The 25,040-nt window shown below is 41.1% G+C and overlaps 1 protein-coding gene across 12 annotated transcripts in view; it reads right to left on the bottom strand.

Annotated features, from left to right (window-relative positions):
- Window positions 1-73: 73 nt before the first annotated feature.
- The window catches only part of GIGYF2 (GRB10 interacting GYF protein 2), a 75,104-nt gene continuing 50,137 nt past the window's right edge, over window positions 74-25,040 (bottom strand). For 6 of the 12 annotated variants that reach the window (XM_072933379.1, XM_072933380.1, XM_072933382.1 and 3 more), the window contains 21 exons: window positions 21,413-21,630; window positions 21,165-21,324; window positions 20,886-21,086; window positions 20,218-20,408; window positions 19,351-19,510; window positions 17,241-17,407; window positions 16,759-16,847; window positions 15,669-15,776; window positions 15,044-15,141; window positions 14,448-14,548; window positions 13,502-13,663; window positions 11,598-11,699; window positions 8,659-8,817; window positions 7,299-7,535; window positions 6,627-6,749; window positions 5,809-6,012; window positions 5,486-5,686; window positions 5,028-5,187; window positions 4,427-4,596; window positions 3,940-4,087; window positions 74-1,853 (listed from right to left, as the gene is read on the bottom strand). In XM_072933379.1, coding sequence (XP_072789480.1) covers window positions 1,786-1,853; window positions 3,940-4,087; window positions 4,427-4,596; window positions 5,028-5,187; window positions 5,486-5,686; window positions 5,809-6,012; window positions 6,627-6,749; window positions 7,299-7,535; window positions 8,659-8,817; window positions 11,598-11,699; window positions 13,502-13,663; window positions 14,448-14,548; window positions 15,044-15,141; window positions 15,669-15,776; window positions 16,759-16,847; window positions 17,241-17,407; window positions 19,351-19,510; window positions 20,218-20,408; window positions 20,886-21,086; window positions 21,165-21,324; window positions 21,413-21,630 — 3,227 coding nt within the window. In that variant the 3' untranslated portion in view covers window positions 74-1,785. Of the gene's footprint in view, window positions 1,854-3,939; window positions 4,088-4,426; window positions 4,597-5,027; window positions 5,188-5,480; window positions 5,687-5,808; window positions 6,013-6,626; window positions 6,750-7,298; window positions 7,536-8,658; window positions 8,818-11,597; window positions 11,700-13,501; window positions 13,664-14,447; window positions 14,549-15,043; window positions 15,142-15,668; window positions 15,777-16,758; window positions 16,848-17,240; window positions 17,408-19,350; window positions 19,511-20,217; window positions 20,409-20,885; window positions 21,087-21,164; window positions 21,325-21,412; window positions 21,631-25,040 lie in introns of all 12 variants that reach the window. The other 6 variants (XM_072933383.1, XM_072933384.1, XM_072933390.1 and 3 more) reach the window with 6 other exon arrangements.

Genomic DNA, 25,040 nt, shown 5'->3' with positions numbered 1-25,040 from the left:
CAAGTTGAGTTTGGGTGGGTTTTAGCACCAGGAATTATCTCAATACTCAGCTTTGACAAAAGCAAGCAGAAAGTTTTCTCTCAGATATAATACAACCAGGTTTTATTTAAGTTCTCTCTTTTTTCCCCCCCACACTGGCAAAAGTTCAGAGGGAGTTTAAAGTTTTGTAAACATTTTAACTACCCCTCTTCCCCCTTTTATGAATTTACAAAGCAAAGGAGACAGGGAGACCAGATTTGCAACAGTTCCAAGTCTCTCCATGCTATCGGATCCAAAAACTATATACAAGTCTGCAGCAGTCTCTGTATAGTTACTGTACATGTCTGGGGATGGGGGAAGAGAGAGGAGGAGGAGGGGAAGGTGACCCCAAAAAATGAATAAACCAAACAAAATAAAATCCAAAGCCAAACTGCTCTTGAGCAACTCAAACTGTTTTCTTTAGGCAGTGATGACAGAATAACAGACACCTTTATACAACTCCACCAAAACTGCAGCATATCTCCCTTCGCAGGTTACACCCCTCTGGGGACGGGAGATGGGACCAGGGGGTTCAAACTAAGTGCATTTGGCAGTTTTCCTTCTCTGTCGTTTGTGGTGTGTGTGGGGGTGGTGGGTGGTTACGTGGAGCAGGGAAGGTGGTGTTAATTTTTCGGTGAGAGAGGAAGGTTATGACTCCATAAACACTCAGAGGTTATGGATCCCAGTGAAGGTGCATGAAGTACTTTTAAGGTGTAGAAGATAAGCAGGGCCATCATTGCACAAAGCTTCGTCCTCCAGTGTCTCTCTCCATGACGAAAGGGCATCTCTGCTCGATACCTAAGCACTGCTTCAAGTGACAACCAGCTGAGGCTGCTGGCACGTCTCTGAAAGCCAGGGTCCACCCTTTCCAGAGACTACAGATCCACACTGTAAAGATCCCACTGTCTCTTAAACGAGACAAATTTGCAGGAAAAGAGCTCAAAATAAACTGGTCCTAACCCTCTGAAGGTAGCACTTACGGGGTAAATTCAGCCTGAAAGAAGAGATGCCACCCCCCTTTTTCCAGAGCAGAAGTCCCCACTTGTCCAGGAAGGCTGGAGAATGCCGACAGGAACTCCACCAGCTTCAGCATCACCACCTAATGAAGACAGACTCGAGCTTTCCCTCCAAAAATTATGTGCTGAGAAGGGCTGGCAGGGGGTGTGCAACTTCAAACCAACCCAAGCTAAACTGTGCCCGCTACCGCCCCTCTCCTGTTGCCAGTTTCTAAGGGTAGCTTATAAATGCAACTCCTGGCCAGGAGAGCACCTCTTGCCCTGATGGAGCAGCCAAGTCAGTATCTGTGTGGCATTTTGGTTTTGACCAACATCTGTTAACCACAAACTCTCAATCTCTCTCTCTCTGTCTCGCTCCATATGACTGCACATGTTGGATATGGTAAGAGTAACCAGGAGAACGAAGCAATGCTTTGCAGAATCCCAATTGATTTTTTTTTTCCAGGTATGTCAGCAGAATGAATCACAGCACAGTGAAAGCTTGCTGCCCAATTCAGCCTTGTTGTGAACAAAGCCTAACTCCCACCCTCCCAGGACTCTGAACAAAGTCCACTTGAGTGGGCTGACAGTAGGAACAATGCCTGTGCAGTCGTGGGCAGAAAGGGTTTGCTGGGGCTAGAGGAAGCAGCCTGAGATGATTGATCCTGTGATTCACTGCGAGGCAAAGAACAACACAAGGTGGAGAGTACGGTGTCCAAACAGAGAATCCATGGTTAACAGATGCAGGAAAAGCCAGTTGATTTGCACATGCTCAGTAGTCTTCCAAAGTCTCTATTTCTCCCATATTGAGCCGCTCTGATGAAGCATTCACTGAAAACCCTGTGAACCAAGAAGAACTGGTGTTAAAAATCTGGCTGTGGCATAGTGTACTTGATAGAAAACATCTGTTAAATGCAGTACCATGTGTAAGAGAAAGTGAGTCTAAGAGTAATTCAGATACAGTCACCCAAACTGTCTGATTTTTTCCTAGATAAACTGAAGATAATCAACTGCATATTTAGACAAGGATCACTTGTCTTTAAAACCAGATCAGAAGACTGTTTTCAAGTTCCATTTAAAAGATGTCACCTGCAGAGCCAGCAGGAGGTAGATCTACACCCGGTGGCAACATGGCTCTGCAACATCTCAAAAGGGAACGTGCTTAAGTCAACTGGCTCTTGGAAGTGGCTGTCAGCACCGTATTTATGTGGCCTGAGAGGAAGAAGTGGGCATGCTGAGAACTTGGAATCCACACGTGGAATCATGCTCCCAGACTTCAGGAGTTGTGAGCAATTTCACCCTTTACTTTAAAGCCTCAATGCATGTACCTATGAAATCTAGTAGCAATTACATCTAATTTCCATGCTTTTCTATAAACTTCCATCTCAGGAGTACAATATGAAAATGTACAAAGTTACCCAGGGCCATGCAGGTGGCTCAAGATGCACCCAAACTTCTATCCAACTTTTTAGCCATATGTGTTGAGGACATGATCACATGAGAAAAGTGTGAGAAAAAGTGAAAACACTTTAAGCAAGGAAACAAATCCAATAAATCAAATGCAGCTTTCCTACTGAAATCCCCTTTCTAAGGCTGTACAAACACCATCTGGAGCATAAGAACAGGGAAAGTTTCCCTGTGTAAGGCTACTAAACACAAAGTTGAACTTCAGTGTCTTGAGAGTGCTTGGTTTGCTCTGTGCTAGACAACCAGCTGCCTTCCACTTTGAGAGATAAGAAATGCTCTGCTCAGTAGGCTTAGGAAAATTGTTCTAGCTCCCTCACGTGGCTGTGTGGCCTAAAAGCATCTGAAACTACTTTGTAAAAGAGTACACATTTTTAAAAAGCTGCATGGGCTACTTCCAGCTGGAACTTCTAAATTGTATTTAGTGATTTCTTCTTCACATTACATGAGTTGTTTTTTTAATATATTCAACTGAGCACCCAGATCAGACTCAGTGGATGGGCATAAGTCAGGATCCCACAGAGAAGTTCCATACACACCAGGGCAGAAATCACTGATTTAGTTGGAGTACTGACTTTGGCGAGACCAAAATAGAAGAAAGAAAAAACCAAAGGCAGGGCTCTGCTAGAGCCTTAAGAAAGCAGTGACTCAGGTGGACAGTACCTGCCTGCTATAAAGCAGTTGGGCTAAGCAGAAGCAGCACAAGAAACCCTGGCCCAGTGCAGTGCCCTGGTTTCCTCTCTGTCATACAGGGCACAAACACAGACATTTATTCCACAGGAACGCAACAGTCACCGGTCACCCCACAGTGTCCATGCACTCACAATGGCCTTGTACCTTAAAAGCTACTGCAAAGAAACTTTATCCATAAAGTGCTACAGGGGACTGTTAAAACCAGCCTCACATAAAAATTAAGACATAGAGCATAATAAATAAATATAGAACTCCTAATGTGGTCATCATCTCCATGGTCTCCAGCTGGAAATCTGTGACCACTTCAATCTTTGCTTTCTTTTCTGATTAGGGTAGTGGTTAGCTCCTGGAAAAAGGTGGCAAGGCAAAGGCAACCATAGAAAGCTGCTTCTCATAAAGAAAGGAAAACACACTTTGCTTCAAAGAACAAATCAGCATTAAAGCAATAAAATAGCCATAAGTCAACTAAAAAGAGGAAAGGTAATTTAACGAACATCCCTGAACTACTTAAGAGGTTTCCAGGTAATAACCCAGGTATCAAAGAGGCCATGACATGAGGTAAAGTTCAACAAAAGTTTTCCATGGGACTGATACAGAATTTTTCAAATAATTAAATAAATAATACTACTGAAAAAATTCTAAAGATATTCCAACTTTTCTACTCAAATTCAGTATTACCATTTAAGGTCAGTAAGAATCCTCCTCTACATTCCCCAAAGCAAACCACCACTACCAAATTAAACATTCATTTTTAAAAATTGAAACGGACCTAACAAGCTGGGATCTGCTCGAACCATTTTCTGTTTCTTCTTTTTCTTCCCGCTCTGCACAGCCTCAAAGTTGGACTGCTGGTTGTTGCTCTGATTGGTCTGAAAGACTGAATGTAGCGAACTGTGGTTCATCCCCCACACTGAATCCTAGAGAACAAATTAAGGACAAGATTACAGAGCACAGTGAAGTCTGGTTTATTTATACAGAAAATATTCAGAGAGCCCACAGCACTTCCTATATCCATGTGGCAGCACTAGCTACTGATGTATCCACCTCATCTTCCCATGGCATTTCCCAGATCACCATGCAAAAACACTCTGATCTACAGTTGGCCTCAACTGCTAAGTTACAAGGCAAACTTGATCCTGTGGTATAAACTGGAAAGCTGCTTTATTGTCTGCATTTGGCAGGAGTCTGAAGAATGCAGCAGAGGTGCTGACTCTCCAGCCTCACACAGTCCCCAGGCAGAGCAGAGCCACCCTTACCTGCTGTTGCTGCTGTTGCCGCTGCTGACTGGCTTTCTGTTTGGCACGGCGCTCGAGGAACTGCTTGGCAAACTCCTTGGCCTCAGGAGTATCTCCAAGGTAGGCTCGGATGTAGTCATGGACCTCATAGGGAGACTCCACTTCCTTCAGGAAAGAAACAAACGTGGGAACTGCAAGAAGAAGGCAGACCATGAGTGAATATACGTTGATAGCAAACACACACATGCAATAAACACCAGTGCCAGATTTCTGTGTCAAATATTTGCTGGTCTAGTACCTTGCCCTTCCCAGTCTCCCACCATAAAGACTTATCATGCAATGCAGGATGAAACTGGATCCTTATCTATCTGCTGGATAATGCTTCCATGGCTACCAGAAATCCTCAGGAGGGCTCTGGCTGACAGACTTCAGAACTCTTTCAAATCCCACTGATTTGGTATAGTTAGGACAATGAAAACCTAAAAGAGGGTGCAGCCAGTTCTTCTAGCCACTATTTAACGATGTCCTTTTGCTGAGTGTTTGGAAACATTGGTTTGATACCATTACAGTCCCTCAGAAAAAAGAACAGATATTGTTCCCCCCATTTCTTTCCATCTCTTACCATCTAAGTTGTTGGCTGTGTTGAGTGCATGAAGCATCTGTTCACACCACTGAGTGAATCCATCCTGGGCTTTATTTACACCCTGGAACAGTTTCAACAGCTTCTCCTCTTCTTCTACCTTCTTGTTTTGTCTACTTGTAATACCTACAGATTTACTGAGGTAAAGAAAATGCATATAATTGGATTATCAGTTACCAGGTTTACCCACAGTACCATATACAGTACAGTGTTGTAAGACTGTTTCACAAGATGCAAACACTTTTTAAGAATAAAATAATTGTCTAAGCAGGTGACAAAATGAACGGTGAATGGTCACCTATTAGCTATTTTTATAGTCAAAATAGATCCTGAATGACACAGAGAAAAAAAAGGAAAACACGATGTTCTAACTGCTAAGTTATCATGCCAGGAGTAGCAATATTTCTTTGCAAAAGCTCCTTCCCCAGCTCCTACCTGAGGCTAGCATTGCTTTTATTTTTATTGGTCGAGTTACGAGGTCCCACTTCCTTCACTGCATCATCCCAGAAACCCATGTTTGAGTTTTTGGTATCGGCATTACTCCATATGCTACTGACTAGGTCAGATGCCCACTGGTTGCTGGGATTCGTGTTTAGAGAGCCCCACACTGAATTCCCAATGCTGGTGTGCAGGTTAGAATGCTGTTGAGACATAACAAAGAGATGCTGATTATTAGCACAGACTCAGCAGAAAAGACATGAACAGACAGAGGGAACTGGCACAGCTGCTCTCCTCCATATACTGATTAGATAAATAAACATACCGTGGTATTTCTGACTCTGTTCGGCTGCTGGTGCTGCTGCTGCTGCTGTTTCTGCATCTGCCTTGCCTCTTCCTGCTGTATCTCCAGCAGGGACTTGGTGGTGCCTGTTGGTTTGGTGACATTACCCCAGCCTGACAATTTTTGCTGCTGTTGCTGCTGCTGCTGCTGGAGGGCCTTCATTAGTTCACGCTGCTGACGCCTTTGCTGTTGGCATGCAAGACAAAAGCACCTGTAACTACTTGCATATGATCATTACTATTCAAAAGTCTAACTTGGAAACTGGTTTTAAACAGAATTTACTTTCTTCTGGAGAAGCCTGGCCAACCTATTATTGTTCTGTTCCTCCAAAACGAGAGACATTAGGTAACCAGTAAATATAAATTGTTAATTAGACTTGGACAGATTAAATTTATCAAATCATTCCTGTAGTCAGCTTCTTGGAAGATGACCTTCTCTTCTACCATTAGTTGCTCCCCCTCAACCCATCCTCCCTTTAACTGCCCTGGTCTTGTGAATATCTTCAAACACGTTAGAATATAGATGTGAAATAACTGTATACTGTTTTGTGAACATATTACACTCTCAGGGTTAAAAGGGTGCACTTTTCCCTTCTTTCAGATTCTTGTACTAAGAAGCAATAACAATTTTCACACAAGTGCTTATTGAACCTATGCCTGAAGGACAGGATTTCGAGTTATGCTATTTCAAAAAAACATTCCTCATCCTCACCATTCCTTCTAATAACTGAAGTGACAGCTAAGCAGTCCCACAGCTGAGTCCCCTCTAACAAGTTGCACTCCGCTGCTGTCAGTGTTTACCTCTTCTCGGAGCTGCCGTTCTCGCTCTTCTTCTAACTTTTGGATTTCGGCCAATGACAGTGTGGTCTGGGATTGACAAGCTCCTGAATTTGATTGCTGACCCCAGGTTGAAGATGAAGGGAGCTGGGCCAAAACAGACATCATCAGGAATTACAAAACATTTGAGAACACTGCTGGAGTACAATCAGGAAAGAAACAGTATAAACCCATGGGAAAAGAAAGGCCACCTTTAAAGGTTAACAAAACCCTAGAAAGTACAAAATGGTGTAATAATAAAGTATGAAAAGGTAGAAAATATAAATTATACATTCTTTGAATTGCCCTATGATGTATCAGTCTTTGACATACTGTATCAATAATGTAACACATTCCAAGCTTTAGAATTCCACGCTTTAGAAACTTCGCACTGGCCCTTGCTCATTGTGGTCAAAAAAAAAATCTGTGCCCACGTGTGATGCCTTCCCAGTGTGCTTCTACTGACAGAACATTTTTGGGTTTTAATTTGTAACTTCTCTTCCTCTTTTGTCTTGCATCAACTCTTTACCCTCTTCCCTTTCCAGACAGCTCATCCATCCCTGCTCTGCCCAGGCTACCACAGACTGCCCTGAATGCAGCTGGGGTTTTACTTCCCATGCTGAGCTGAAAGGAAGTAAAACTGCAGGAACAGGTTACCTTCATTTGTGCAAGTTGCTGCTGTTGCTGCTGCTGCTGTAGCCGCCTTAAAGCCTCCTGCTGCTGCTGCCTCTGCCTCATGATCTCCTTCTGGCGCTGGAGTTCCAGCTCCTTGCGCTTCCGCTCCTCCTCCTCCAGCCGCTGCCTGGCCGCCTCCTCCTCCATGCGCAGCCGGCTCTCCTCCAGCCGCCGCTGAGCTTCCTCCTCCTCACGCGCCCATTTGGCAGCCTCCTCTTCCTTCCCGGGACACAGAATAAGGAATAAGGTCTGAGGAGACTTTGCAGAATTTAAAATACCCTTAACTCTGTGGCACTGATATTCTGACAGAACAGAGAGGGACTGTGTTATCTCTAATCCGTGCTGTTTGGGTTGTTTATTTACCTTTACATTTCTCAGTAACAAAGGAATATAGTCTATATTCCCTAAAAATACGCGTTTCCCATTGCTCCACCAAAGAACTTGGAAGAGAATGGCATCTCCCTGATTCACACCAGCTCACTTCTTACTACTTTCCTTCTAGTAGTTACACACTTTTCAATCTGAGTTTCTGCCTGCTTATACTACTTACAGTAACGCCACACTTTCAGTGGAATAAAACTTGGCAAAAATAAGGAAAGGTGAGACAGGTGACAAAGATGGAGATATTTACTGTTGTTACTCAACAATAGAGTTCCAGAGAAGATGCTTCTGCTTACAAATGACAGAAATGGTGATGGACATCTTACAAGGGAGGACCCTGAAAAGGCATTTTTAAATCCTAACTGTGAATTCTGAAATGGACTTGGAAGTTAATGTGAAGCCAATCATGTTTCAAGATTAGTTTGACCAAGGGACTGTGAGAGTATCAATTAGGGGACTGGAAGCTCAATTCCCCAATAGGGACTTCTAATACTGATCCACAGAGGAAAAAAATCCTGTTAATAAGAAGGGAAAGGGAAGGAAAAAAGTTGGCACTATACAGAAAAAATGCCAAAACTGATCATCTCAGATGACACTGAAGATAACCAAGTCCCAGAGAGTGCTAATTCAAAATAAACTGTTATTCCAATACTGTACTCTGCCTCAGAAAGGAGTATAAATATTCTGCTGCAAAGCCATCCTTAAGGCTAAATGTGAAGGAAGAACACTCACTCCTCCCACCCAAACCTCTTTACCTAAGAGTACACTGGATTCTGATTGTTTTGTCTGAAGTCAGGATACAGGTAAACAACCTTTTTTCACTCAACTTGATACTGTTTGCAAGCTCTGCTTCCGCTGACCAAAACTGATGGTCTCTCAAGCACTGGTGCAAGTTTCAAAGCCTGTTTGTTGTGGCAGCCTCCATAATTAATCAGAAGAGGTCCCTTTTGTCATTTTTCACCTGTTTACGAATTAACTCCTCTCGCTGACGTCTTTCCTCCTCCTCTCTTCTTCTCTCCTCCAATCTCCTAAGTGCTTCCTCCTGCTGTTGCCTCTCCTCTTCCTCCCGCTGCCGCCTTAGTGCAATTTCCTGCTCTCGTTGTCGCCTGAGGGCCTCCTCCTGGAGTTGGGAACAAAATGTCAGTCTGTAAATGCCATTTTAGCAACAAACAACATCAGAACACAGATTACCATTGTCTGGCCAAATAAGTAGCCTCAAGAAAAGCTCCCTAGCTCCAAACTAAACTCTACCAAAACAGTGCATTGAGCACAACAAACCCACATGTTAACAAGTACTTCTGATGCAATGTGCATCTCCTATATAAATTATTTTAATGAAAAACAGAAGACATAATTGCCCATCTTTCTTTTTAAGAAGAATGGCATTGAGAACAACAACAAAAGGTGAGACTCCTCTTTTCACTATACAGCACTAGCAGTTGAACGTTAGATCTATAAATATTTCAAAGTGTGGGTATCATTAATTCTTTTTGGTGAGGGCTGTCAGCTATAAATTGGAAGCTTTTCCTACTTACAGGAGTTTCTGAATAGTGACTGTTCAAGAGCACTACAAAACTCAAACCACATCTCCAGACACCAGAAAGAAGCTGACACAGCCCAGTGCACTTAAGGACAGTTACTTTTGAAGTCTCAAGGGCTTTGACTGGGCTCTCCCTATACTATTTAAATATTTTGGGTAACAAGGTGTCTGGGGAGCTTTGATTTTGGGCTATCCCTAAATTATTTAAATAGATTCTGATAATTTTTATTCTGTTTTCCAAGTACTAAAATTATTTCCTTAACTTCAAAACTAAATGTTAGCACCCTTTCCTAGCAACATAAACAGATATTATTCCATTCTGCTACTTGGGTTTTTTTGAGGAATAGGGTCAAACAACTTCCTGTATATTGTTAAATTGGATCCCACCTGGGGAACTCCTCCTACACCAGTTCTGACTTTCCCTTGCATAAAAAAGCCTTAGTTTTTGCAGCCTTTTCTGACCTCTGATGTCCAGCAACTGAGTTAAGGTCACCCTACTTCTCATCCCTTTTGTTGTCTGACTTACCCTACCAGCTCAGCGTGAAGATCTTAATTTTTGGACCAGAACCTTTTTACGCTTTTACAATTTTGCATTTTTCTTTAAAAATTACCACTATCACAATCAAACTCCTGCAAGTTTTTTATAAGCAATACATTATTCATAGGATGACTGGGGATTAATTGTGCAGCACAGATGTAAACATTGGTAAATCAAGGAAGTCAATTGTGAAAACTAAGATACTCTTATCCAATCTGACACCAAAGCCTCATGTACAAACAGCACAGATAAACTACCCTACAGTTCCCTGAACAACTGCCCTGGGTTTTTCTCTGACAAAGAATTTCAGAAGCCTGCAACAAAACTGTCACTAGACAGAAGATTTTTTTAAGTAATCTTATGGCACTGAACAGCTGCTGGCTGCAAGCCAACAATTCATTCATATTCCTGAATATCACTTAAGTGGTTTGGTGCTAGATCTAAGTTCAGTAAGTGGGTTTTTCCATTAGCTGGATATAGAACAATAGCCTGTGATTAATTTTCTCATTAATCAAATCAGCTTCAAGTGCAACACATACCACCTGAACCACTTCTGAAATTTGGGCCTTTAACTGTACTAATTGGACACATGCAGTCAAGTCACAGTAATCAAGTGTCCCCAGTACAAGTGCTGAAAAATTTCTGCTTGCTGTATCTTTTATTGAAAAGGCTGCTGAGTAGGCTGAAGGTGTCAGTCTTTTTTGTTTGCCTGGAGACCACAGAGCAAGATCACAGCTCAGGAGTCCTCAGTGCCAGCCAGTCTGGGGGCTCTCACTGACATAGCACCTGGGAGTAGTACCTGGGAGAGATGAGCAAAGTCACGAAGTTCTCCTGTGGGACAACACTTCAGTGACATCTCTGCCCTACCTCCCCCTTGGGAAACAAGGCTAGAATTGCCATTAAAAAAAGCTGTACAGATCTCCTTATTGCTCAGGCATGCCAGGAGAGACACTGTTGAATTACATGAGTAAAAGACTTCTCTCCCCTACAGAACTAAAGATGAACACTGTTTTACTGACACAAAAAACTCCCAAACTGTAAGATATGAAAAGCTGGGAAATACAGCCTTTTTTCTGACTCTTCACAGCTATAAAAATGTTGTCTTAATATTTACTTCTGTATCTTATTATTTGATGTTTTTGTTTGACCAAAACCGTTCAAAGCTCTCCAGCTTTCTCCAGCCACTGACTGGTATGGGAAACAATCAATGCTTTGGTTCTTAATGGCCCCATGTTCGTAGATTCCTGCTCCAAGACATTCCCAGTGTTCTTTAGCATCTTTCTTAGTAATTGTTTTCAAACATACACATCTTGCTGTACAGACAGCTTATTTCACATCTTTTAAATTATCTGTTGTATTACAGAAAAATCCTTAAGCAGCAATCCCCAGTTCAATAGACTCTGGATTTTTAAATAAAGCAGAGAATTTTTTGCAGTTGGTGACAACTGCAATTCTACTTGTCTATGTTACCAGGGCTCACAAATCTTTTTATTCTCCTCTTTGAAACAGGTATTTTAAATGGAGAACTACAGAAATAATTCAGCGAAAACAATTATTAACTGGTTATTAAACCTCAAATTTTGTTCCTGAAAGCAATCAATTATTACAAAATAGAATATACCAGACCAGAGACAAAAATTAAATACAGGAGCTACACAAGCTGGGCATTACTGTTTTCAATTCTACAGTGCAAAGTAATTGATGAATACTGTGAACAGAACTGAATTCAACATTTGGTATGACATTTCATCCTACAGAATTGAATTTCTATTAGTAATTTTTTTTTAATTTAGAATTCACCATCAACAGCATATTTACTAACCTTATATACTAGTCTTTTATGCAGTATTACATCAAAAGCCTTCCTGAAGTCCAGGCAGATTAAGTCTACTGCTTCACCCCTCTCAGCTCTCACTGTCATCTCCTCAAAAGAAGTTAATCAAATTTGTTAAGCATCATCTCCTCTGCATAAATCCATGCTAATAAATCAGTTCATCCCTGATTCTATAATGCCTTTCAGTACAGAAGTCAGATTCAAATAATGACCAGTTTCTTTTTTTTTAATACAAAATACAACGTTATTTTCTCTTTCCAGAGAAGAGCTTAAATTCTTTGTTACCTTTTCAAGACATTACTGCTCAAAATTAAGCATTGTGGCAATTATTGCATTGGTAATGAACTAAGATACTTGCTGTTACTGCTTTTCAACCCCGTTCTGCTTCCTTCATGTAAATAGTTATTTCCCATGGCGTCTCAGAACGGGAAAGGCACACTGTTTACTGTACAAATCCAAAGTGGACAACAAAACTTTGGAATTTAACAGACATTGTTATACACAGAGGCAAAACTGTTAGTGAAAAGAAACAACCCAAGTCTACTTGCAGCCAGCACAGATGACACAAATTGAGTTACCAGCTGAAAAATACGTTCTTGTTATTGAACCAGATTTAAAGCAATTGATCTCAAAAGTTAGACTTCTGAATATATTATTGCTGCAATGTTAGTTTGACCTCAAGTGGAGGATGCTTTTCTGTACAGCATAATGACTTCCTGCACACTAAGCAGATACACTAAAGCAAGGAGCCATTTATTTGCATACTTGATTCCAAAAGATACCATGAAATCATCTACATATTATACTGTACCAATTAAAATAGACCTTCTGTGAAAAAAACCCAAACCCTGAGTGAACAGAGATCTACAATGAACTTCCAAACAAAACTAGAGATTCTAGAGGTTTCCTTAGAAGTGTCTGATCCTTGAAACAGGAACACACTTTACAGCTACCTAAGCTCCTAAGAAATCCTATAAAGGACAGAATTATTTAGTACTTTTGCCTATTATTCATGTGGTACTTCTCAGGACATTTACTGACTTACTCCTTAGTGAATAAGCTCAGTCTTGCACTTGCCCTTATCCTTCACATGCAGAGTGAAAACTTTCACTGTCTTTCCCTCCTGTAACACTTAAGGAATAACTACATTTTCTTCCATACAGAATTCAAAAGTAAATGCTAGAAATGCCAAACTAGTAATGTCTCCATTGTGTATTCTTGGATGATTAAGAATGTACTACAATTCCTACATTAATTCTCCTACTGCAACACTGACCACATAATTATTTTCAAGAAATATGCTTGATCAAACTACATCCTTTCCCAAGTATCAACTCAAGTAAAAAAAGGTGACAGATTCTATTACCCAGATAATAATTTATTCAAAAAAAAATTACTATGTTAAAAAAAAAAAAAAAAACAACTGGGGAAAAATAAGTTGAATGTCACATCACTTTTTGTCCACTATAGCCCTCTACCTCTTACTCATTTGAAACAGTTGCTCAAGCTCCATCTACTCCAGAACGTATCTTCATAAAACACTTGACTGCATAAATGGGAAATAAAGATCAAAACATGCGGTAACTGGGCAACCAACTTAAGTCTAACACTAAGAAGTTGAGAGGGAATATTCCACGTGGAATAAAGGCACTGCTCTCACAAACAGAAACCTATCTTAAAGTGAACCATCAAAGCCCATTTCTCAGACTGATGTTTGGGCTCTTAAAAAAATCAAGAATGGAAGAATCATAATTTAGTATACTCACATGAAAAATATTAAAACTGTCTTCATACACACCTACCAAAGATTACTTAGACCCCACAGGATTCTTAAAGTGAGTTTTATAAATTATTATAATTTATTAGAGATTAACTACATTGGGTAAACTCACTTGCTTCCTGCGGGCCAGTTCTTCTTCTTCTCGTCGTTTCCTCTCATCTTCCTGCTGCCTCCTAAGTAGCTCTTCTTGTTGCCTCCGAAGCTCCTCCTGCCTTTTCCTCTCCTCTTCCTCTCGTTTGGCCCTCATTTCCACTTCTCTCCTCTCTTGCTCTAGCTACAATTCACATAAAACTATACTCAGATGCAGGTAACGTATTCCTACACCATTTCTTAGGGCATCTCTGCTTAGTAACAGCTTAACAGATGAAGCCTCTGACAGATACTCTCCCTTAATTGCAATTTTACCTATCAGCTGGCTGCCTACTGAGGTCAGATTCCTGAAACAGTTCAGAAGAATTTTGGACAGTTTCTGTTTGTAACAAACACCGGTTTTCAAGTCAGTATTTCTACATCAGCTCCTCAAAATACCCTCTGACTTTGGAAGCGAGTAGTGAGTTGCTTTGCAGTCATCACAAAACAGTAATTTTCAGGAAACGTACACAGTCATATAGGTTCAAACTCACAAAAATAATTTAATACTAGAGTACCTGTAGAATAAGCCTACTAAATAGGACTCTTAGGATTCCCCAAACCAGTTTGGGTGAAAATCACAGGGATTAAGAGTACAACTACCTGGTCTCAACTCAGGGTTTGGCCTGACAGCTCATAATGATCTCAGTTTCAAACAGAGGTGGCGACTGAAGAGGTTTTAATCACAAATGTAGAACAGAACCGCTATTTCAGAGGTCAGTAGTACCTCCACAGCAATGGTTTCCAAACAGCTGTCCACAAGGATTTCATAACTTGTTTTTATAACCCTTATTCTCTTTATGGTGTTTTCCATAAAAATCTAGTAAAAAATCATCCACTGAAGAGCTCAGTCTTCCATTGACTCAAGAACCACAATTACATTGCAGAAGAGCAATCCCAACTTCTTACAATACAAAACAGTTTCTGACCTTTGCAGCCTTGGCCTTCTCGAGCTGCTGAAGTTGTTCTAGAGCTGGTCCCTGAGCTGCAGTATCAATGGGCAGATCCCAGACACTGCTTCCTTCCCAGACTAGACAGTGAAGAAAACAAACATGGACAAGCAAAAATAAGCATGTGAACAAAACATAACTGAAAGGGGAGAATCTTGTGTATGCTGTTACTATGTTTTAGGAACTAAAATCATGTTAACACTTTTGCTTTAGTCAGTAGAGGGCCACCTAATCTTCCTGGAGAACAAGGCCTGTACATGACTGAAGGAAGGCTGGGTTTCCTATGAAATTCCACAGAAGAACCAGCTATTCCAGCTCCTCCTATCAGAACAGAATAGCCTTAAATAGAACAATCCCTTCAGATCTAGACTTCCATAACCATTCGAAAAATTACCATATTCTTCACCGCTCTCAAACTGAACTTCTACTGTAAGGCAAAGCAGGCTGATCCAGTTAAACATCATGATGCAGAAATAATTTCCCTTTGTGTCAAAAAGGGAGGGATCATCTCAAAGATGCCGATTCTTGACGCATGGACTTTTCCCAGGAGACCTGACCCAGGCTAAGCACCTTACCTGTAGGCTGTGAAGCTGACTGAAGTTCCCATATTGAGCCAGTGTCTGGCACTGACACAGACCTTGTAACAGGTGGCATCATGTTCTGTTCAGATATTCTGTAATACCAACAGGAAGAGTCAACACGCCTCTGAACACGTATGAGATTCAGTAACTTATAACATACTGCTTTCCTTCCACACCTCTATTTAAAACAAAAATATGATGTGGACAAAAGTAGTTGCTTGCAGAGTTCTTGCTGAGCTGACCCCTGCTGCTAAGTCAAGGGCTAAGCTACACTTTTGCATTTGTTGCTTAGAGGCCAGTTTGAGGAAAAAGCATCCAGTACGGCAGAACTGGCAAAGCGCTTTGGTGATCAGCACAACATACCTGTCAGACAGGTACAATTCAAACTCATTTCCATAAACGCTCTCTGAAACAAAGGTTTATATAAACAAGTACTCCATATCCTGAAACTGTTTCCTATTATTCTGAAACATACTTATATTCTCATTACTATCTTTAACACACATAATCCTAAAATATGAGAAAACTTAATTAGAACAGAAAGCTGACAAAATGTAGTTATTGTTACATATAAACTAGAGCACAGGGAGAACAGAATTCAGTTCTAGCCTGAGCTCACCTCATCTTCAGGGCCTGGAACTGTTGAAGGAGAATAGCAAGCTGCTGCTGCTGCTGGGATGAGAGGGCTGCCTTCTGCTGCTGGGCCAGCATCTGTGCATACTGTTGTCTTCAAAAGAGAAGCAGATAAATGGTATTTGTTCACTTACACCCAAGTTGCAGACAGATTCATGCTCTGGGACTAATACCCACTGACATATAACATACATGCTAAATACTAGAGGAAACCACAGAACAGGAGCTTGACAAGAATCAAAATACAAGAATATAGCCAGCTGGCTCACATGAGCAGAACCAGACTCCTCTTCACCTTCAGCTATGTCACCTGGCTATTACTGCCAAGTTTTTCTTGTAAGCTGTGCAACACTACTTCCTTTTTTGTCTAAATTCCATGATTTTAGCTCAAATTAATATGGCTTTGATCACTGCCCATTTGCAATCAGTCTCTTCCCCAGTATGTCAAGGCATTGCCTAGCACTGGAGCAGGCTGTTGCCTCACTCAATCATGAGCTGCCAATCAGTACTGAAAAACTATAGTCATGACACATGCTTTCAGGATCCCCTGAAAAAGGAGCCTGACTGCTTTCTTTCCCTCAAGCTGCTGCAGAAATAGCTGCCAGGAGATGGCCATAACTGAAAAATGACAGCTTCAGCAAAATGGATTTCAAACTGCTTTGCCCAGCAGGACCTTCCACTGATCTTCAAAGAGCTGAGCAAGCAGACCAAAGGTAAGTTCCACCTTCTCCATCTCCAGATCCAAAGATGTGTAGCCTTCTCCTGACATCAAAACATCTGAAGGTCATTACTACAACACCTGGGATTCAGACTGACCATAACAGCTACCTATAAAGCAAGCCTCACCAAACTAGCAATGTGTGACACTGGAATCTGAAAAGCGAGCCTGGGGCAGACACACTGCCCTAATCCTGTACACTACCAACATCTCCAGTGTTTGTGGAAGCAGCTATTGCTGTTGTAAAGCACTCCCAGCCCATTGCCCAAGGAAACAACGACAAGCAGCTGAACTTAGATGATTAAAAATGCAGACCAGAACAAAGCCACTGGAAGATCTCTGGGACAGGAAGTCTTACTGTATTAAAAGATGCTGATACTGCAGGTGCTGCATTTGGATTAGAGCCAACTCTTGTTGTCTAGTCAGTCGCTCTTGGTCCAGCTCGCCCTGTGTTTAGGGATAAAACATTTTTTATCAATAACATACATACTAAGAGTAGTAGTATGTATGTATGTAGTAGTATGTAGCAAATGCAAGCAATGTAGAAGTTGTATTTTGACCAGAAAAAAAAATGAAAATAGAAAAATACCTATATCAAGATCAAGAATTACAAAGCCTGTGAAATACACAGCACCTTTACATATCACAGTACCCAGCCTCCCAGCCACATCAAGCATTTTTAAATTACATGTCTTTTCTACTCCTGCATAAGTAATCTAACACCAAGTTCAACTTTGGTGCTTGGAACCTACAATTCCAAGACAGAGTAGATGACACCTAAATAATTCAATTCCCACTTGTTAGAGGACTATTTCAATACTGTAACTGTCACATAATTACCAGATGCGGAAGCGGTGCTGGGCCTGGAGTGAAGGGAACCCTGCCCCACATTTTCATGATGTCTCCAAGTGGCTGGAAAGTCTCATCACAGGCTCTCTTCACCAACAGGGACATCGTGAAGTATCCAGCCTGGAACCACTCTGCCATCTCCTGATTACTGAACGGACCTGAAATCACATTGACCAACACACGTTGTGGGGAAGGGGAAGCAAGGGCAGGTTTAGCATGTTGGAAACAAGGAGCTGCCTATGGTCACACAGTGCCCAGCACCAGGCCAGGCATTCCTGTCTGCCTCACCCGCTTGTGGGGACACTGCTCATCCAAGGCTGGAGTGTCCATGCACACCTGCACAGTGGCTACAGCACTGCCCTACAGCATCAGGAAAAATCCATGATGGCTTTCATCCTGCCTTGAAGGGAAACAGGTCAGCTCTGGCTGCAAGCCAAGCAGCCACCATAGTGTGGGGCTTGGGCCAGTTAATCCCCCTGTTGTCCTCCAGCAGCTCTTACTGCTTCAGGCTCACAGCAGCGGCAGCTTCTACTCTGGAGCTCAGCAGTACCTGCTGCCTGACACTGCTCAAACCACAAGTGCTGCTTTCCCGACTGCAACGCACAGATAATTAAAACAATCTTAGCCTGCTTCAACTCTTGCCTTCAATACCCAAGGAATCCTCGTGTTTTACACAAGTTTTGCTTCTGGAACTCAGCAGATAAACAGATTCACCTATAATGAACAACTACATTTTTTAAGATAATGAGGATCCAGTTTCTTTCTTTTGTAAAAATCTACACTTTTCTGTCTCTTTGTCTAAGAAAGATTTCAGTCATTCCTTTCAAAGGAGGGTTCCTATACTAATTTTACATATTCAAAAACATAGAAATATATATTCAAATACATAGAATATCAGTATAAAAATATTATTTAACCAAGTAAGAACCACATAAGTAAGTTTTGCAAAACATCTTCTGAAAAGTAGGAACATGCTTGCCTTCTCTGTAAGGAGTATCTCTAGAAGGCAATTCCTCCTAGAGAATATGAAGCCACAAGAGGCTATCCAAAGAAAAAAAAAATTATATGGAAGTGTTTACTTCTTGATGTCACACTGAAGTACTTAATACAGCAACAGAAATATTTAGATTGTCACCCACCATAAACACCGAGCAGTGACTGACATACAATGAGCAAATTAAAGCACTTTATGGTTAACATTCTTTAAATGTAAACAAATGAAAAAAAACCAAAAAAACACCTAAAGACGTGCAATACCTGCAGGCAAGAGATTGACACAGATCCCACAAACACCACCCCCACCAATCCTATGTGGAGTTCACAGCTGAGAAGTCATTCACACTACACAGTGTGAAGTACAGCAAGGAAGGAATTCACTGTTTAACTGCACTTTTGGGAAGCAGACAAGCAGCTGCTAAACTGAGCCCTGGGACCTCCATAGGAAAAGTACCTTCTGAAAGCAAAGATGCAAATGGCCTGCAATGCAAAATTCCAAATATGAAAGGCCTGCTTCAAATTTTATTTACAAAAAAATTCTTAACCAAAAATTGAAAGCAGGGAGCAGTTCCTATCTATTATATTAACTAACAAAGCAGTGACTGTAAGTGCAATTTAAATTGAGATTCTGCACAAGCACTGGATGGTGGAAACTTGATTCCTCTTTGCCCTCAATTCTAAACCAACCACCCTACCTGACTATTCCACGTCTTCAGGATGAGCCTAGAAAACTGATTTCAAGGTTTCTTGTGGATTCTTTAGAACAGCTACTTGAGCGGACACATTCCTTCTTTATTTCCACTGTGACTGGGAAATCTGAGTAACTGATGGTATGTGAAACAGGTTTTAATCTAACCTAATTTACAGGAATATGAAGTGATGGCAAACCTCAGCCATGATAAAGCACAGTTCTGGACGTTTGGCCTGCCGAGCTCATGGGGGCAGTGATGGGTTGAAGATATTTTCAAAACCTAGTTCTAGAATGGTAAATTCCCTGTGCCACTTCTGCAAAAATAAGCACCAGCATCTGTTGGTGGTAATTCTGTGAAGAACACTTTAACAATTCTGTGAAACAAAAGAGGAAGTGTAAATGGCACAGACCTACCCTGAATTTCTCCTTGTGGATCTTTGTAGTACCACTTCTGCATGGCTTCATGAAACAGGGGCATAGAGGAACCCTTTGCTCTGTGCTCTTGGATTTTTGCTGCTAGTCTTTCATCATCAAGGGCACTGTCCTGCAGATATGCCACCATTTTTTCTGCTTGCTGGAAGAGACATCAAAACCAGCAAGAAATACAAGAGTTAGATGGGGGCTTACAGATTTAGAAATCAGTGTACCAAACACAACCACCTTGTGTTTCCCAGGGCTCCAGAGTGTACCAGGAATGACAGGCAGCCGCAGGACAGGAGTGACTGCTGCACAAACCTGGAGCTCTGTCTACCACACTTGTCAGGCAGAATCCTGAACAAGCACAGTTCACCTGCTTACATAAAGCTTTAGAGCAACTTGCCAAGGAGGTCCCATGCAGTACCACAGTGAAAAATAAAACAGGCATGGGAGCATGAGCACAAAGAAGGGTCTACATCTCAGCAGTCACTACAGTTTCATCAACACAGTGTTGTGATTCACTTACAGGATTTTTGGTTGGGTTTTTGTTTGTTTGATGGTTTGTTTGGGGGTTTTAACAGACATACGTAATTTCTCAAGGCAAATCATAATGCTACTTGACAGTGGTCACAAGCACTATGGTCTCTAGCTCTTTAACTCAGGGTACAGCACACAAAAATACAACAGCTTTGATTATTTGAAAAAAAAAAAAAAAAACAACCAGAGGGAAGCAGCTTTCAGTATAAATTGTGGAGTGTAAAGTTTTAGCTGCATTTCTGATTTTATGGGCTTCAAATATTTTCTGCATTCCACATTCCTCCAGTCTCACGATTGTCAACAACAAAGGAATTGGAGAAATTTTACCTGCTCTAGGTGTTTGAGGCCCTCTTCATCATCTGGATCAGTGGGAATGTTGCCCATGCCTGGAGCAGCTGTGACAGGTGTTTGAACTGGCCGCAGAGCAGGATTTGAATTGGAAACAGGAGGAGAAAGATGAGCAGAAGCAGCTGTGTCTGCAGAAATCTGTGGCAAAGGTTGAGCAAGAGAAGCCAAATCTAAAGAAAAATGTTTAAGTTAGTTCATTATTTTTTAACATAAATGACAATTACTTTTAAGAACTTAACGCAGAGAATATTCAACAGCTCAAATTTATCACCAAAGCAAAAGTATTTTCAGATCTTCCTGAATGTACTGCTTACAGCACAGGTACCCAGTCTAACTTTGAGGAAACAGTTTAATTATATCAGTGCAAAACTTGGCACATTTGAGCATATCCCATTTCCTGGCCAGGCTATTCTGCTCTACCATAGTAAGGCACATCCACAACTAGCTCATGTTTCTCTGGACCACATTTCAGTGTGAAGTACAAGTGCACTGCAAGCATTTGAGATGGCACAGCCAACAAATCCTGTATTTATAGACCAGTTGGTGAATTCTGGCTTTCCATCACAAGTCCCTGCCTCTTTTAAGGGGCTAGGATTCTTCACAGTGAGTAATGGAAACTTACTAAATTTATCTGTCAGGTTTATTACCTTCCCCTCTGTTGGACATTTTGGCTGACAGTGTATTCTCCACTTGATTTTCTTTGTCTTCTGTTTTTTCTGTTCTTTCTGGCACAGACTCTTCCTTCCTCTCAAAAAGGTTTGTCTGCAGTGGGTCTGGAGGCTGGGATTTTGGTGGGGTGTCTGACCTGGCAGCTGGAGATGATGCTTGAGCTGCTTCTTCCACCGCTTCTGTAACAAGGCACAGTTCTAGAGTAACTAAGTTAACAGAAATTCTACACTGACATTTGCAGAAGTCATCCCCCTTACCTGCCACTATTCTTTCTGTTTTCTCCCCCTCTTTCTTGGTCTTTTCATGATCTTTGGCTTCTTCGTTGTGGCTCCCTTCAGAATCAGACCTTTCCTCCCCTTCCTCCACAGGCCGGAAGTCCAGCTCCTGTTCCTCTGGTATTGGCTCCTTCTGCACTTTCTGCAAAGTCAATGCAATTGTCCATAACCCACTTGACGTCACAGGACATTTGCACTAAGTGACCCAAGGGCCCAAAGCAGCTTTTCACCTTTAAAGAGTGGAACGCTCCAGAGGAGTCAAATGTGCCCATTTCTTCCTCAGCATCATCCAAGCACCACTCGGGGAGACTGTCCCTGTCATCGTCCATGCTGCCGCTGCCGCAGCGCACACGGCGATAGCCCCGCTCGTCGTCTCGGTCCCGGAAATCGAACTCAAATCTCCGCCGTCGCTCCATGTGCTCCCGCCAGCCTGCGGAATGAGGGCCGTCTAAGGCAGGGAAAGGAGCTTTACCACACAGTGCTGGGGCAGTGCTCACACAGCGGGGGGGAAGGACACTGACAGCAATTCAGAAAGCTGCTGCAAGGTACAGCCCACCTATGAACAGGCAACTTCAAGGCAAAGAAAAGGAGCATCCTGCCAATAAGCAGGAGATTTTGAAATATTGTCCACTGTGTATCCTCACATTATAAACTGTGGAATAAGCATTAAAAACTGCATAAGGCTAAAAAAGCTTGGCTACAAAATCAGGCACCAAAATAAAACAAGCAACACTAGTTGCCAATTGAATTTACCAGCCATCATTGATTTAAGTCTTTTGTGGCACCTTTAGATGTGTAAGATTTTGTGTTTTCCTTCAGGAGCTCCGCAGAAGTTGCGTCCAGAAGCTGCATCCTGAACAAAAAACACCCATGGTTTTGCCTCTTGCCCTCAGGTATGCTTTTGTGCATATACATGAAAAATGGAGTGACAACTGTTCAAATATCTTTGAAAGGACTGGTCAGTCTCTTGAATGGTTTTTTTTAAGCCATGGAATACCAAAACTTGGAAAGATAAGAAATGGGAGAACATTCCCAATTCATGTATAAACTTCAGATTCAGAAGACACCTTCACTCAGCCAAGCTTCACATCCTCTGAGTGTAATAATGTTATTTAAGCTGTAAAGAGCTGGCTGCTAAGGAAAACAAATTGGGAGTGAAAGGACTGTACACAGCTTTCCATGAAATAAAAACTATCTTTATCACAAAGGTGCAAAGAAAAATGAAGGCATCTTAGAGCTTTTCATGGTGGCTGTTCTTAACTGGAAAGAAGTAATTTTTTTTTTTTTTGCTCCAGCAATCTGTGCACCAGAATTAGTGCAGCCTCACAGTACCAAATGTTTACAGTAAAGGCAAGAAACATGATCCTGCTTCATGACTGATGAATGTTTCCACACTGACCTTAATACCCTAACCATTAATATTAGCCACCAAAAAATCCACCTTTGTCTCACAAATACAGGAAATATAAAACAAACTCCTTCCACAAACATTCTGAAATTCAATCTTAATTTTTACCAAGGAAATACAAATGTTATATTTTAACAATGCCTTCACTATTCCATATGTGCTTATTTGCAAATAATTCCACCTGATAACTTAACCTATGCTTCTAGTTATGCCTCACAAAAAAAGTAACATTAAACCATCAAATCAATGCTCTGAGGCAATCTTTTTAATGCTACTAAGGAAAGAGATTTAAGTGTGAAAGGCTGTTGACAACCATTCAGCATTTCTGAATGAGTCCCTGGACAGACAGCCCCTCATCACAAGCAGCCATGTCCCTGTCAGGGCTCCCAGCAGGGGAGAGTAGCCTGCATTGAAAGGAGCCTCTATTTTTCTACAGTTCACATGTCAATACCACTAGTGCAGCTCTTCATAGTGAGATCCAGAAATGTGGTTTTTGAAGGTGAATTCTAAGTACTTTGTTAAGCCCAGGTATCATCAAAGTTCAAATGAAGAACCATTTGGTCTGCTTGCAGAGATTTAGTCACACCATCTTCTACAGCCCCCACATTTTCAGAGCTATGTGGAGAGGCAAAAAGACACAGGTGTAGCAGACTCATGCCCTTGTTTCTTAGTAACAACATGTGTTTGTAAAAGCCCAGTTAGAATATGGGCCATAATTCAGGTCTGAAATATCAGGCTGCCAACCTTTTAAAGCAAGGCAAGAGGAGAAAAAAACCTGAATTCTTACCTTAAGTTTTTTAACCAGCAGTTAAGACATAAGCACAGCCTTAAGTTCAGCTCCATACTAACAACTAGGCAGTAGTTACATATTCAGTATTTCAAGTATAGAGACAATTTTAAGCTTAATTTATCCCTTGCAATTTATGGTGATATTGTAGGTAAAAGGTAGGACTACTGGCTGCTTCAGGAAATCCAAGAACACATTAGCCTTATTAATAGCTATTTCTCTCTTTAAAGTTTTATTCTCTAACTCAACAGTGAAATTGTCAATATATACTAAAACAACACTAAATGCTAAACTGAACACTTAACAAAAGAATAGTACACTTTTTTGGCATTACATACAGACCTAGTTCTTACTTTGCTCAATTTTGGAGCAAGATTTTCCAATATACTTTAGTTGCTTAATGACATTTAAGAAACACAAGGAACAATGCCCAAAAATTCAACTCTAGTTGAATCACAGCACCTGATTCTGAAAGTGTAGTGAATCAAGATGAATTTTAAAAGCCTTCCAAACAAAGCAGCAACTAAAAACTCTTTATATGAGAGTACAGCCTAAGGCCTCTCTCAAATGCTTCTCAGGAAAAAGATCAATTTGAAGAGCTATTTAAGCAAAGACACAAAATCATATCAGAAATTCTAGTCAAGAAAAACTTATTCCTCTTCCTTAAGACTGACTTGGTAACCAAAACCATAAACATCACTAGTTTTGAGACCAAAACTGGTTTGTATATGTTTCTGACAAAACGGACTTGGCCTAGTAAATTTAAAGGGCAATCATTGTATGAATGCAAGAATTGGAATAACAGAAAGAGGGTTTTTTTAGACATTTATAATTTTAAAACATGGTTAAAAATTAAAAGGAAAAAAAACTTTGAAGCAGCCAGTGAATCGGAATCTGTGATCGGAATCTTCCAGCAGTTATTAAAGCCAGTGTAAAGATCCTAGCGGGGAATACACAGAGACAAGCCACAATAAGGACCAACTAAACAAATTACAACAGTCCTCTGAAGATACCGCTCTATTTTTAGCAGGACATATGACTATACTATTACTTAACACCAGAATAAGTACAAAGAAGTAGTTTAAACCACGCCAATTTGAGTTAAACTCACTGTTTAAAGCAAAAATGTAATCCAAACCATTTTGATATTTCTGTGGCTACTACTAAGAGGAGAATTCAAATACAGCTCTAATGAAAGCTAGAATTAGAACAATACAGCTGTCAGCTCAGGCTATCTCAAAATTAGCAACTTTTTTGCAGATTCATGTAAGTCTTTGAAAAGGCTATCAACGATAGCTGCTATAACTAACTCATAAGCGAAGTTCAGTTCATTTCTACTACACTAAAAATTCAAATAAGTAGTATTTTTCTATGACAGAAGTGAGGTGAATTTTCAAAACCTTTCTCAGAACAGCCAAAAAAGTTCAAGACCTGAATGAACTTCTGAACTTCGAGGTCTACACTTCCTCTTAAGCTAAAGCATGCAGGCTGGTACTCACAGAACACTCCACTCATGAGTATCATGCTGCATCATAAGGCAGCTGGCTTGATGTTGCCTCAACTAGATAACAAAGCAGCAGTGTCTGATCAACAACTGTGACCAAACACTGGGGAAAAGAAAATTATATTCTTTGAAATTTGCCTCTTAGCCTTGCTCTAAATA

The sequence above is a fragment of the Taeniopygia guttata genome, chromosome 9 (assembly GCF_048771995.1).
Source record: "Taeniopygia guttata chromosome 9, bTaeGut7.mat, whole genome shotgun sequence".
NCBI classification, from domain to species: Eukaryota; Metazoa; Chordata; class Aves; order Passeriformes; family Estrildidae; genus Taeniopygia; species Taeniopygia guttata.
This window is presented reverse-complemented; position numbering and strand designations above follow the sequence as displayed.